This window comes from Cupressus sempervirens, chromosome 4 (assembly GCF_028749045.1).
Source record: "Cupressus sempervirens isolate cs-2001-9-10 chromosome 4, ASM2874904v1, whole genome shotgun sequence".
Classification (NCBI taxonomy): domain Eukaryota; kingdom Viridiplantae; phylum Streptophyta; class Pinopsida; order Cupressales; family Cupressaceae; genus Cupressus; species Cupressus sempervirens.
In genome coordinates this window covers 263,737,583-263,753,787 of record NC_143121.1, presented here as the reverse complement: position 1 = coordinate 263,753,787, position 16,205 = coordinate 263,737,583, and the positions used below count along the sequence as shown (strand labels likewise).

The 16,205-nt window shown below is 33.7% G+C and overlaps 1 protein-coding gene across 1 annotated transcript in view; it reads left to right on the top strand.

Moving 5' to 3' along the window:
* Positions 1 to 7,233: 7,233 nt before the first annotated feature.
* Positions 7,234 to 16,205, top strand: part of LOC149561013 (copper ion binding protein) — a 71,532-nt gene continuing 62,560 nt past the window's right edge. Inside the window, exon 1 of the mRNA XM_089824927.1 lies at positions 7,234 to 7,621. Within this exon, the coding sequence (XP_089681053.1) occupies positions 7,487 to 7,621 (135 nt within the window). The 5' untranslated portion in view covers positions 7,234 to 7,486. The remainder of the gene's footprint in view (positions 7,622 to 16,205) is intronic.

Here is a 16,205-nt window from a genome sequence, read left to right as displayed (position 1 = left end):
ATGGATTGGTTGCATATTTGTAGCGGAACTAGGGATGTAGCCCTTAAGGGGTGAACTTTGCTATCAACTTACTATTTATTGTCTATATATTATTATGATTCTTGTTTAATTTTAGTTATATACATTACATTTTGAATGTGATTTATTCAGTAAAGTAGCTATAAACATTCAATGATATCTTAGAAGTTGGAATTCAAATTAGTATACAGGAAAATAGTTTTAGCAATAATTTTGGATCATGCATGACTGCAATACTACCTCCACAACCAACAAATTAAACATTTTGGGTCTCTTGTAAAAATTATAGACCTATGAAACTTCCACTTTCAAATTTTGGGAAGTAACAAAAAATTTAAATTGTCACTTTCACATTCAACACAAGTTTCTTTAACCCAAAGTTTGGTAGCCCAAAAAGACTAAGCTAAAACCCCTTAAAAGGCATTACAATTTAGAATATGCATTTATATGTTATATAAGCATTTCAAACTCCACCTTTAAAATTGCTAAAAATATATTTGTAAGTAGGATCATGCTTGTCACAAATAAGGGCACAAATTGTAACTTAAGCACCTATATTTTGAATTCCTACAATTCAAGAGTAATTAATGAGCTGGAACCAAACATAACTCCCATCTCCCATGCCAAGAATGATATTTTTTTTGCCTAATATTTTAATATTTTTTTTGTATAACATAAATTATCAAAATATCAGGAAATTAAAATTAAATTCTCTCTTTTTGGTTGATAATGATTGTCATCAATTGTGATGCTCTTGCATCAATTATCTTATTTTTATGCGTGCTTGAATACACCCAATAATCTACATTCCATGATAAGCATATAAGAAAATTCAAACAAGAGCATATTTTCCTAAAAATGTCCATAATTCTCAACCCTTTTTTTTAATAAGATTAACAATTCTTATCAAATGATCCAACATTTTCTTGATCCATTGCCCTCCTGTAACAAATTCACTCCTTAGAAAGAGGGCAACTTCGCTATCACCTAACTCATATGATCATAAAACACTTCTTGTGGGACTTGAACATTCTCCAAAATATTTAACTCAACAAAATTTATAGCCCTTTGGAAAAATAAAGTAGTTGAAGAACTCAAACTTAAGGAGTGATATGCCCACTCTCATGACCTATGTAGCAATTGATTAGACCCAAGAAAACTATCTAGCATACACAAGATGGTTCAAATGTCATGAACATGTCAACTTTTATTCTATAAGGGCTTGTTTGGCAACAGGAATACAAGCGGAATAGGCATATGTAAATTCTTAAAATTTTGAATTCCTTGTTTGGGTGCACCAAATCAAAATTGGAATACGAAGTAAAATTGGAATACGTATTCCAATTTTGGCCCAAAAATGAGGTTTTGCAATTCCACCCAAATAGGTGTTATTGGAATATGTATTCTTATTCCACTTTTATTCATTTTAGAAAACATAAATTTTGGGGTCCACGAATTCCTCATCAAATATTTGCTGAATCAAACAAAGAACAAGAATAGGTAGCCTCATTTTCTATTCCAGAATAGCTATTCCTATTTTGATAGCCAAATAGGCCCTAAAGTTTTATGTGCTAGCTTGGACATACGACCATCACATGTCAACTTTTAGTTTGTGAAGTTTTTATGAGCCAACTTAGATGTATTGCTAGTTAAGACATCAAAATAAATCACACATGATTTTTATTATTAACACATTTTGTTTCAACCATTATATCATTATAAAATACTTCTTGACATAATTAATAACAAAAACATAATCTAGAAAAAATTAAATCTAATTAAATATTAAAATAACTAAAAATAAATCTAACATCGCTATATTTGAACAATCTCATGACAAAAAAATAAAGTTAGCCAAATTCAATTTGAAGCAAACCATAATGAGTAAACATCACTGCTTGCAAATATGAAAGAGTGAGTGTTGTGTGAGATCCACTTTCAAATAGAAAACAAAGTCATAGAAGAAGAAGAAGATTTTTTTTTAACATCCACAAGACTAAACATAGCCTGCCCACAACCTGTCTACTTTAGTAGATCAAGTCTTTTCTTATACAAAATGGTGATGAGAGTGCCAAACTTCTCAATGTTCTCCTCGTTGAATAAGTTATGCCAAGAGAAAATGGTAAAAAAAATTCATGAATTTGACTTTGTTATCCTTATACGCATTACAATCAACAACAAAATGGTGCTTAGTTTCCAATTTCCAAAATTGCAAAAGGGACAAATATGCTCATCCCATGTCTCTTTTAGCGTTTTCCAACACTTGGTCTCAATACAGAGCTAATGCAAGTTAGTCCTCAACTAAGCAATAATTTTTTTCTTTCTTTCCAAGATATATTGGTGTCAATGTAATGCTTTTGAAGTTAGTTACACATGGTATTAAACTCACTCATATAGTATTAAGACTCATCTAATTTCTAGAGTCCATTAATTAGATAATTAATGTTCTATATTAAAATGTATATAATTTTTCATCATCAACATTTAAGATCATATTACATGATCCATCCTCAGAATAGAGCAATTTATAGGAAAAAAAAAAACATATAACTAGCGCTTGTACCGAAACATGATGCAAGTGTAAAGCCAATAGGTTGGGGGTCAATTTGTACAGATCACAAAAAAAATCTTTTGTAAATCTAGAAAATAATAAATGTAGATCATAAAAGTAGACCTTTATTTTAATCTTGATCAAAACCTGCACTACATATAACATCCACCAAGGAATAACATAGGCACTCAACTTCCCATTTCTCATAGTAGGTGAGCATAGTGATTGAGAGAGATATAATACTATATGCAACAACCAATACAATCTCTAAACTCCATACTACAAAATTCTAATTTTTGGTTTGCTCTTCCAACTTTACCACAACCACCTATCAACCATTAATTAAAAGCCATATAAGAACATGCAAAATATTTTCTACCTCAAACCTCAACCGACCACTATCCAAATACATAAAAAGTAAAATAATGTAAAGTCTTACAAAAGAAAATTGCCTTTGTAACATTTTGGATTTTTCGCAACTCAATGCCTATGCCCACATGTGTCTGGTTTCAATTTCAGCAGATGCTATATTATGACTTTCAAATTAGTAGCTTGAATGAGCCATTAGCAAAATAAAAAGTTGCAGAGTTTGTTTCTATGGTAGATCAAGCATCTTGCACATACAAACTTACAAATCATTATTTGCTTCTTGTAGGGAAAAAAAATACATGACAACATTGTAAGACAACAAGAGTACCTTTGCAATACCACTATCTCTGCTTTGACTTTCATGTGGGTACAATACACATGTTCTTATTAGTTTGCCATTGATATGATGTTGGAAATAAAATGCATATTCCCTTGGCAAACTAGATTCTTTAACATACAATTCATTGGATTTTATTGGAATACTTTAGGCCTTCCAAAACAAATTGAGACAAGCCGCTTGAGGAACACATGGATCTCTAACATTACATGCAATTAACTTTAATTTTGAAATCAATGTTAACAAAATACAACCTAGGGGATTTGAGAGCCTTACCTTAGCCCAAATAGATGCACAATGACCTCAAAAGGGCTGAAAGGTACCATCCCTATAATCCTCCTGTACAAAAAGATGAAAGAACACACCGAAGATTCAAATTATAGAGCTACAAATTCAATGATTCGCCAATAAATTTATCGACCCCAACCTAACCAAAATTTGAACTCATTAACAATGAAAACATAAAAATTTAGACACGATTTGCCCCTTTTCATACAACAACAATAAATTAAATGTTAGAATAATAAAGTTTTATCTTATTAATTAAATCATATTGATTTAATTATTAAGTCATTTATTATCTCTGGTTTACTTAAGCTAAACTTTGGGCATATAATAATTAATTCTTTTACTAATTATTATCATGCAACTTAGACCCATTAGGGTTTTTATCTTCTTTATAAGGACGATCTCTCTTTGCATTCATTGATTCACTTTTGATAATAACAATCTCTCTTTACACTCGTCAAGAATGTCTCATCTATGGATTTGGCAATTCTAGCCTACATAGCTTTTTGCTTCTCTCTTTTGTGATGGGTGTTTGCATGTAGGTGATTCTTGGGAGCTGTGAGGTTGAACCTTCATTAACTCCAACGTGGTATTAGAGCCAAATTTGCTCTAGCTTGTTCAGGTTTTTGAAGAAAGTGAGAAAAAGGTGTTTTGTATTGGATATGGGGGGTCTTTTTTTGGGTGCATTTTGAGCCCAAATAGACCTTGCCATTGGATTTGTCGCACCAAAACCCCTATTTCCATATAAAATTTGTCCAATTTGGACACAGTTGAATGATAAGGCAAAATAATTTGCTCGCAGATCTAGGTAAGCTTCTCGAAGTGATGATTTTAAAAAAAATCACAAAAAAAAAAAAAAAAACACTTTATTAAAAATTAAAGACCCATGCTTTAAAAAATAAAATTCAAAAAGCACTTTGAAAAGTACATGCTTTCTTTTATTTTATTAAAAAAAAATGGTGTGATGCCTGTATCATTGACGGACGCATATGTCAGCAAGGTATTGACGCATGTCAGTCTAGGTATTGATGCATGTGCAGGTGTGACGTCAACAATTTTGGAGCCTTAATTTGGTGACCTTCAAATCGTCTCTTCTTTGATTTGTTTTGTCTTGAAAATCTATCTATGGTTTTTTGGCCTTATCTTGGTCATACGAAAGTATTTTTTGACAAATCTTATATCATCAAAAAGCTCTTTCTGAGCCCCTCATGATTAAGTAGGTTATTTGGACTTTTGATGTTGTTTGGTTTCTTGTTTATGTAGTCAAAACCAACAGTTTTGTTTTACACTTTGGGAGACATATCTTAAGCATCTGATATTCAATTTGGGAATTCTTTATATCATTGGAAAGGTGTTTTTGTACTCTTTCCATTGATGCTAGTTATTTTTTTAGATTATACTCTAGGTACATTCTATTCATTTTTAAATTTTTTTTTGCATTTTGGTGGATATCTTGGTTGTTTTAGGTTTGAGGATTGATTTTTTTGCTTCACACGATTCGTCATGGGTTGTACTATCTATTGTATCAACCTTATGTCTCTTATGGTTTATTTAGACATCATTTGTAAGCATTTTTGCAAACACACTGAGATAAAGTGCATATTGCATCTGTATTTTCATTTTAGTAGTTTTGCCTGGTTTTGCCTTTTGATTTGAGCAGTGTCATTTGAGGACACTCGTGCAGATTATTGTATTCTTACGATTCACCATATGTTGTACCATATTGTACATGCACCACTCTGATTAAAGTACCATAGGAGGTTGAAGTTTTGCCTTTGTTTGTCATCTTCCTTTGTCCAATGAGTTTCCCTTTTATGACATCAACAACATGACGTGTCTGAGATTGATCACCTTAGTATACACATATGTAGTCTTTTGTGCATCTTGATAGTGGTTCCTTGACATGTAGTTATTTTGGCCCACTTTTCTAGTTGCTTGCCATCTCACCCTTGTTTGCATTAGAGGGGGTTCTTCTGTTGTTTCTCAGGCTTCCCTGGTTTGATAGAGTGAGCTATGTGTTCAAATTTTATTCCTATGTACTAGGTAGATTTAGTGGTTGGGTACCTATGCATTTTAGTGAGATGGATCATTTACCACATAAATACTTTTCTTTTCATTCCTACTTTGGTTGTAGCCTTCTATATTCGGTTGATCAACTCTTCAAGCTTTGGTGTTTTATGCCATATGCATCTTTGAGTTTAGTTGTTTGTCTTTGTGTGCCTCTTGATTTGATGCAAATTATAGTATTCTCTACCTGGTCAGGTTCTATTTCAGTGGAGGTTCGTCAAATCAACAGTTACTATTGACAAAGCTTTGTAGCTTAATGCTTCAGTGGTTTCTTCATGATCATCTTTTGTTCCTATCTTCTAGGACATTCCCTAATTTGGAGGCTTCTTCAATCACTCACTAGTTCTTTTTAACATGATTTCCATCTCTTTTTAGAGTAGGGTTTTTCCCATGTGATTTCCTCTATTTCTCTTATTTTTATAGATTTGGTTGTGTTTGGGTACCTCATCAGATTTTGTTGCTATGACCCAAATTTACTTTCAATAGTAGTTTCTAGGTTTTAGCTACTCCCTAAGTTTATCTTTAAGGAGGGGGGGAGGAATGTTAGAGTAATATATTTTTTCTTCTTATTAATTAAATCATATTGATTTAATTATTAAGTCACTTATTATCTCTAATTTACTTAAGCTAAACTTTGGGCATATGATAATTAATTCTTTTATTAATTATTATCATGCAACCTAGGTTGTACTTGTTAGCGGTTTGATCTCCTTTATGAGAACAATCTCTCTTTGTATTCATTGATTCATTTTTAACAATAGCAATTTCTCTTTTTGCTCATCAAGAATGTCTCGTCTATGGATTTGACAATTCCAGCCTCTATAGCTTTTTGCTTCTCTCTTCTATGATAGGTGTTTGCATGCAGGTGATTGTTGGGAGCTATGGGGTTGAGCTTTCATCAGTTTCAACATTAAAAATACCCCATAAAAAAGGTTTCCAACAATATCTCTGACAAAAAACAATAACTATCATATAGCATTGAATTTTCCCAAATATAAGTTGTATGGCAGAGGTGGAGAACGGGCATGTAGCTTGAATACTTGTTTAACCTGCAGAAGACTAATGAATCAAAATTAATGTATTGTAGATTAGATCAAATCAAATGAACACACACAATTTTAGTTCTAATCACAAATATGTGAGCATTTGTAAAACACAATTGAAGCTTGGCAGACAAGAACGATCTCATCATGGGAGGAAGCAGACCAATACACAGTTCCCCATTGCGGTGAATCTAAACTTCGCCTAGTGATGTTTGTTAAGAATGGAGGGATTGTTGTGTGCGTGCCAACCTAAATGAATGATAATTGTCAAACATAAACTCTTGATGTGGCACCAATGGTGATAAAAATTATGAACTCCCACCACTTCAGTGGCTGTCCACGTTGCTTCTATCCTCTCGTTGAGAATGTGAGCCGAGAAATCTTTACTGACCGATATTTCGAGTACCGTGAAACGAGACCGGTGGGCTATCGTCCAAGTGAAAGCCTATTGGCAATAATATTTTTCCTTTTGCAACTTATCCAAAACTTAACCCCAAAAAAAAAAAAAAAAAAAATCGCGCGTTAAATGGAATGTTCCATCGACCCATTTTGCTGCATCCACAAGGACTCCAAGAAGTAGCACAAGGACTCTTCTAGAAAAGAGAAATAAGAATTCCGAAAAAGTAAACAAGAAAGGAACCGATCCACGGTAATAAAAGAGAAAATGAAAAACGACGGATACAAACCAGTAAAATACAAATCTACATAATCAAGACTCTCGAAAGGTATAGCAAAATGGCGACTATATAAACCCTATTGTTTCCGATCGCTATAACACATTTCTTTTCTCTGCGACAATTTTACCGTGATACGATGACAATGGTAAGCAACAGAATGCCTCTGAGAATGCTCTCCCATAGGCTGGTCGCCAGTCGTTTGGTGCGCTGGTCCTCTTCTGGTAAAGTCTTGAACGAAGAAGAAAAAGCTGCTGAAAATATTTATATCAAGGTACTTAATCTTCACCTCACACTCATACAAATTTGCAGAGGCATAAGCTAGCCTTGATTTAAAAGAATTAAAATCAAATTTCATCGGCAGAGTTTTTATTTAAAAATGCTAACGAAGTAACCTAATTTGGGTTTGGTATTCAGTTTTTAGTATGGATTTTAATGGTCAACGGCTCTAATTCGTGCTTTGTAGTTTTTCTGGTGCGAAGAGCTGTGTGTTTTGATTTGAAAGTTCTTTTCATCCGTGTTTTGTAAGTATAGAGAGGTCCTTTAAGCAACTTTTTACCCGGTCGAGAGATTCTGACGCCAGGACAAAGTTTGTATTCTGGAACTTACGCTTATATTATTTTAGGGTAAATGCTTACGATGTTTGAACAATGGGTATAGGCTGATACTTTTTAGAGTTGGCGCCCAGGGCTTTGGACTGGAACCTGCGATTAATCGTAGTGCAATCTTGGCGTAGTGGTGGTTTTGAACTTGCACATTGTCATGATAAATGCATACCTCAGCGCCAGACAATGGCACAGTTGACTAGACATACTCTTGGTTTATAGTCACGGGATCATGGATAGATGCAGCACCCGTAATGAATTCATACATTTCTATTGCAAACTGATCTTGAATGTGTATATTCTAAGCTGCTAACCGTGTCTGCATAGCATTGGCTAATTGGCTTTGCGAAGCTTTATTAACTCCTTTCACGTGCAGATTCACTGTATATTATGGTGTTAGTTTGCTTCTAGGATTGCCGTTCATTACCGTTTCAGCTGGTTTTTAATTTTAAGATCTCGTTCTATGTCCCACTGTCAATGATTTAGCTGGGCAGATTCACCTCTAGATGATGTATTATTGAAATGGAATAGATGCATAGATGATTTATTGTTAAGGTAACCCTGATCTAGTCCAGCGGTGTGCATGTTTTCAGTTTCTATGGCAGTCATTTTACCTTACCTCTCTAAGCTAAGGTCTGCTGACCTTTTGCTTAGGTTTATACATGCAAATAACTTATAAGTAGATTAAATAAAAAATTGCAGTACCATTCTTGACTTGGATGCCGAGGAACAACTCTCTTAATTATACCTATTGTATAGAATTTGCACAAAGAAACGACTAGAAAGAGAAGCTATATGTTGTTGTATATTGGCATGCACATATGTCTTATTTGCATTGTTAATTATTACAATGCCAGCTTTAAAATTAACTGATTATTTGTGTTTCTAGAAACCTGACAAGACAAGTTTATGTGTGTTTTCTGTTTCAATCGAAGAGTGGACAACAGCCTAGAGATATAGGTAGTTGGATGATAGGAGAGTCTTTCCAGCCAAATTTTATCACTTCAGACAGCTTTGTGTATGTTTATTCTTTCTCATTAAAGTGGGGATAACAGCCAAGGGACACGGTAAAGTTCAGATGTTAGGACGGTTTTTTCAGTCAGCCTATCTCACTATTGTAGTCTTTTGTTATAAATAATGTTCCTTTATGTTCACAGTATTAATGTGTTATCTTTTTTTAATATTTTTAAGTTGGCATGAAGACTTCATTTTGTAAAATGTAGTTGTTTGTTGGCATGTAATTTTGCTGCTTTATATTACTGAATGATTTATAAGGTATGCTATCGACTCAATTTGATCTTGGATCTGGGTATGGTCTGTACTGGAGTTAGATTATGATTTGGAATGGGAGCCTTTGATGAGTTTTGAGAAGATTCCCTGCTGCTGTGACGAATCCAATGGGTTTTCATTTTTTTTTCTACTTTTTAGATTTCTTCCTGCTATGTTGCTGAATTGGTCAATTTCTACCAGTTCCGGATATGGTATGTCTCAAATTTGGGTACTACTAGAAATCTTTGTGGAAGCGAATAGGCTGTAGGATTTTAAAAGGCAAGATATGTTTAATATTCTCTTGCCAAATCTGAATGAATCCACCGACAACATGGCATATCCAAGGTGATTGTAATGTTATTTGGAAGGTGGGCCTAGGCTATGGAAAAGCATTCCACTTCTTCAAATGGGCAAAAGTGAAAACCCTAATCCATTATTTTCAAACATGTTTGGTTTTTTATTTTAACCTTGAAACCTATAATAGTGTAGTTATGGTGGATACCTGAAATAGTGTAGTTGTGGTGGATAACAAGAAACATCTGAAACAAGTAATCTATTGGAAGGAAAGTTCAGTTAAATGGTGCTGGCTTTGGTGCTATCCTCCCCATGCCTTAGATTCATAGAGTGGATTGATTGTCACTACCAATTGAATATTGAAAATGTAGGATGAAGGGGCTTAACATCCCTAAACCTTTGATTAGAATGCAATATATGATCTATTTAGTAGTCTGAAGTTTTAAACTTTAATGTTGTATAATTTAATATTAAATATAAATAAACTAATATTAGTATTAAACATAATTATGTACGTGGAATAAATATGTAAATATTATGCATGCATGCAAAATTTGTTAATAATTGGTAGTGTCGGTCGGATTAGTCAAATTGATGAATTCAGCCTTGAAGCAATTCATTATCTACCATTTGTATCCTACTCAAAATTATAATGAGTATTGTTGATATGACATATGATTAATAATTATTTATATAATACCTATGCATTTATACACACACACACACATTCATATACACATACATATATGTATATGCATATTTGTGTATATATATATATATATATATATAAATATAAAATATGTTTATTTATATTAAATATATACACACACTTATAAGTATATTGTTATTAAATAATTATTAATCATTTCATGCAACTCGTATTGATATAATTTATCAACTTATTTTGAGTAGAATTATCTCTGATTATCAATTATGTGTAATTGATAAAAAATCTGCATATTCATGTTCTTGTCTTTAATACATGCAATGTCAACTATATTAGTTGATGATCATTTATTCAATGCATCTTCATTGACTGTGATAAACAGCAGTACAAACATATAGTGGCATTATAAGATGCTTTGGTTAAATAGCGATCACTAAGCAAATCGGTTTAATTTATGAATCATCACCCAAGAGATGGGTGAGACATGCCTCATGCAAAGGCATGTCTCTATGTGGACTATGTTCACATAGGGACATGCCTCTACATGAGACATGCCCATTTTACAGTGTATAATTATTGAGTAACATGAATCTTGGAAAGCACAGAGATAAAATAAGTGCAAGTACAAGATACAGCAGCAACATTACTTACTTCCTCAAGTGGCAATATTTTCAAACTTATTCAAATTAGTTTTAATCCTTCATCCTAATTCTGCAATATCATACTGTTGGCAACATTAGAAACATTGTATATCAAGATTATAATTGAAATGAACTGTATCCTAGTCAGATTCTCTCTATTTTTCTTTCAAGTGCCTTTGATTGCTCCAGTCGCTGGCAGATATTATGATTATCTGCAGGAGGGTGTTCAAACAAGGTATTGTGTCTGAATATGTGTAGGTCGGATTTCAAAACTATGATTTATGGGAGTCAAACATGCACGTGGGTGGTTTGTTTGAATTCCACCATCTTCTGGAAGGCCCTCCATATACAATGGTATATGATAATGTTAAGGTTGCATTGGAGATAAGAAGCTTTAGTTACATCAGGCTGTTGTTTTTCAGTTCTGTCATGCTCTGTGTCCTGAGTTAGTTGAGGCAATCCGAACGCGGACCAATGCACTGATGATTTCTGCTGGAGCATAACCATGTTCACATGGATAATGTGCCAATTGTTCGTGTGCCTATAGCTCTTGTTCATGGCCCACTATATATGCTGCTGCAAATGAGAAAATTGAAGAAGATGAGGTAGTTGATGTGGTCGCTGATAATATTTTTTTTCAAATGATTTGGGTTCTGTTTCAAATTAGGTTTTAGATATTTTGCTCTTCAAGTTAATAGTTATGTGAATTTGGGTTTGGGTCTGTCATCAGTAATGTTTATGATGATGATTTTGTTATGTTCGTGGATCTAAAGTTGCAGAATTTAGTAGAATCTGGATGCAATTTTTTTAAGGATTATACACATGAGCTTTCATGTTGCCCGTCTGGTTATATAGAGCCTTTTCTTGACATATATTTAATTATAAACTGTTTCTTTTAATATTAATATTATCAGGCTTACAGCCTTTTTGCTTTTCTTTATTAAAAAAATATAACTCCATGTCACCTTTTGAGAATATTTGAATTGCAGACATAACGAAATCAATCAAACCATAAATCATAAAACAAACAAATTCCCAGAAACAAATAATCATTCACATCTGTGATCAAATGACGAGGGAGATTGAGCTTTAAGAGTTCACACTGTCTAATTCATATCCATAGTGGCAACCAGAGAAAGCTAAACCTGCATGATGCTAAATGTAGGAGCTCTTAAAAGCAAGAGCAGAGAATGCCAACTCATTACTGACCAAGGTGGCAAGTGGGAGTGACTCTTGACACCCTTGACAAGAGTCCCAACAAAAGTATATCAAAACCAAAACATGACATCCAGTATCATGAAATCAGATTAACTCGTGAGAAACATAAACAAATATTTTTTTGTGCGCGCGTGTGTATAAATGAGTATGCATACTTATATATATATATATATATATATATATATATATATATATATATATATATTGATGAGTGCACCGAGTAACACAAAACAATAAAATAACATGCTTATATTTGTATATATGTATACATATTCTATCCATTTGTCTATATGCATGCTTGTATCTGTTATATATATAAATATATATTAATAAGTATGAAATGCAAGGATAATTAATGAATGAATTACTAAGGTTGTTATTTAAATTGACAAGAGAACCAAACTCTATGGACCTCTTAACATCCTAGGCACTCAACTATCACTAGCCCCTCCTTATATATATACATATGTATATGAAAGTAAGAGAATAATAAGTATGAAAAGCAAGGATAGTTAATGAATGAATTACTAAGCTTGTTATTAAATATGACAAGGGAACCAAATGCTAGGGACCATTTAACCTCCTAGGCACTCAACTATCACTAGCTCCTCCTAAGGAAATAACAACGATTGCGGTTCTTGCACAGATGGCATTCTTTAATTTTACCTTTACTTGTGTGGTCCTATGCTGATGATACTCTTTCCCAGCTTGTTGAATGATTCTCCTCCTGCATCCACTAACACAAGTGGATGAGATATCCATGTCATTGAAATAAACTCAACTATCAAATAATCTTAAATTATAACAACGAACGATTCATTTCCTATTTTTCATATAACAAAGATGTAATTTCTTTCCTGACAGGTTATACATCAAAAAATAATAAATTGTACATTTCCATTCTCATTAAAATTCACAGAGCTTCATTTAATTTAAATCCTTTTAACTGCCATAGTCACATTTCACAGGAATTAGTTATCATAGTTATAACTTATAGGTCACTAGGAAGGGATGTAACATAACTCCCATATACATTCAACCCTAGGCCGGAGAGCGGAAACTCTTATCCTATGGCTCCTTGTTTCATGGGGTTGGCGTACCTAGTGAGGTCTCACCATTTCCCCTTATTGCAATTGATTTCTATCTATATGGACTATTCTTAATGAATAGTGCCTTTGTATGATGTAATCCATGCCCTTTCCACTGCAGGCCTATCTAGTGCCTTTGTATGATGTAGCATGGTCCATTCAACCGTAGGACTTACCTATCTTGCAAGGTACTAATCTATTGTAAAGTATCAATGCACATAGTATTGTACATAAGTCACACATTCTTATATGGCTAATTATTGCAAACTGATGAATATGCTTTACATCCTATAAATATATACTGCAACTAAAATATGCAGAGCTTGATTAAACCAACAGTATTTTATTTGTATTAAGATAGCATAAACTATATCTGATGCATAACAGTTCAATGTAGAATTAGCATATAATTGATGTAATGTGTAATAGAAATAACATTTAGTGTGTATCTCAGTCTATATGTATATATATATATATATAATCTGAAGTAATTATGTAAATATTTATTTTAAAAATCTGCAGACATTATGTAACACTTTAACAGTAATACACACACACACACAGATATATATATATATATAACTTCCATCTGAAAATCTGACTGTGGTTCAGAATCCACGAATTCCCTTGTCTGGTTTGATCCCTTCCTAGTGTGTGCTTATTTTTTCTGCCTTCTTCCTTGCTTTCTGTGCCCTCTGCCAGTGGTTCTGTATTGTAGATTTATATATGCTTAGGCTGTAATAACCCTTGCTTAATCTGGTCAGAAACTTTAGACTTGTGCTGATGACATTTCGTCAAGCAGTTGTTGTGTGAACACTGTTTTGAACTATGAGTTCACTAGAAAATCCGAATTGACTGATGTATGCTCAAGTATAAGGAAATTCAAATTGGAATAATGTGGGACTCCAATACAACAGCAGTGTTTGGAAATATGTTAACAGATTTTTCCAGATTAATACTGAATACAACAGTTCAACTGAAAGTATGGCAAAAGTAATGAATGGAGTTCAATAACATTATTTGCACACAGGATTACAATCTTCAAACATAAATAAGAGAAACGGAACCTGGAGTTAGCCGCTGAAAGTGATCTTTCCGTGCAATACTGATGACATTCTTTGCTGCCGGCAGGTAAGTGACCCCACGAACTGTCTGGAATTAACTTGTAAATGTTCTCCGACTTCCACCCAGATTAAAATGACAACTCCGACACTACCGATTGATTCCAAATGAATTAGAGATGCATAGCTCTGAACTGAACTGCCGTTAGGTATTATCCTCCAGTTATACAGTCCTGTAGAATACCTGATATATATAATATTTCTGCTTGAAACGTGAGTAGTCCACTGCTCCTCACTCACGTGGAGCTCCACTAATCCTTACATGTAATGAGTATCTGTTCTAAGTGATGCTGTCCAAGCTTGGACTGTCGGCTGGGTGCTAACCTATCACCATTACCTTTATGTTTATTCTCGTCTGTAAACCCTGTTACTGTCGTGTTAATATTAGACCAATGCCAGTATTATCATAATCACATCATATTTGCAAATGGGCACCTGCAAGGTATTGCTGTGATTCTCCCAGCTATGTAATTTATTTACTCCTACTTCTACCGTCCAACAATACCGATACTGACCTCTACGCATCAGTCCATTGAAATAGTTTCCAGATACCTGCATTCTCTCTCATGTCTCTGAACTTATACTCCTTGTACCTGCAATACATCAGTTGATAACACAGTTCAAAGGTGCAAAAGTGAGATTCTAGGTTTGTGTCTAGTCCCACTGATTTCCTTAAGGGGTTTCGTCCTTAGGAAGAATCCAGTCACATTTAAGCAACTCTTAAGATTTTAGAAGATAACACAAATTCGTGGTGTCAATTCCAAGGCAAAAGCTTTCTTATATAACCTCGAAGTGTTGGGAGATACAAAAATCTTAGCAATGTGGGAGAAAAGACTATTTCGTCTTTTAGTCACTTAAGTCATTTTGTCCTAAAGTGACTTTAAATAATAAAGTACTTTATGTTTCAACTCAATAAAATAAAGTGATTTAAACCTTAGGATTTCCCATTTAAAATCTCCTGAACTGAAACCAAAACTCATGTATGCCGTTAGCCTATTCGGATGGAAAGATAGACCAACTAGGCGCCATAAGGCTAGCGTGGAGAAGGGGACATTACACAGGCTGTTATCAAAGAGCTGATTACCTTTTTTGTGCGATGTCCTTTTCTTTCTATTGATATCTTCTTTCTGCCTTGTTTCTGTTTATTGCTGACTGTGTATGACCCAGCATGATTTCTGCTTTCTCCTCACTGGAGAGGAAGGACATTAATATATACCCAGCTGTTGGCATCTATACTTAGACACGTCCCTTCCTGTGTGGCTTCTCAAAGGTGTCATTTGTTCCTCTTCTCAAAGGTATCAGTTGCGCCTTTTCATAATTTAGTAGCCTGATGACCAAACATGATTTATTGGTTTGTTGGTAAACAGATTTGTAGCTTTTGAATTTTTGTATTCTGGTCCAATGGAATAATTATGACAAATCAATTTGCAACAGTTGGATAGGTTGCTTGGAGCGTGACCTTCCTCTGCGTGTAGAAGGACAGCTCCCACATATGATGGAATTTTGATTTTTCAAATAAAGATTTTCAAATTAACAAAGATTCGATAAAAAGCCACTGATAGTGAATATAAAAACAACTTTCAGGAGCTTCGACATGCATTGTTTAAAGACCATTAACAGAAACTTCCAAATTCTATGCTTAAAGGCTGCCATTAATGTGAGCATGATTCAATATCTGATGTATGTTCACAAAATACCGTGAGAACATCCACTACAATATGAACCAAGATCTGGACAATTGGCTTTTATGAAAAAGAGCAAAACTCTGTATTCATAATTGCATCCCCATACTAAGAATACAATAATATCTGTTAAATACAAGAAGAAGATTGTATATACCTTCCAAACTTTGCTTGGATCAGTTTGTGAAACTTTATCATAGGCACCCTTTAGTTCATGAAGTTCCAAAAAGTCCCTTAACAATAGCATAATGTTCCTTATATTGACATGTCTCC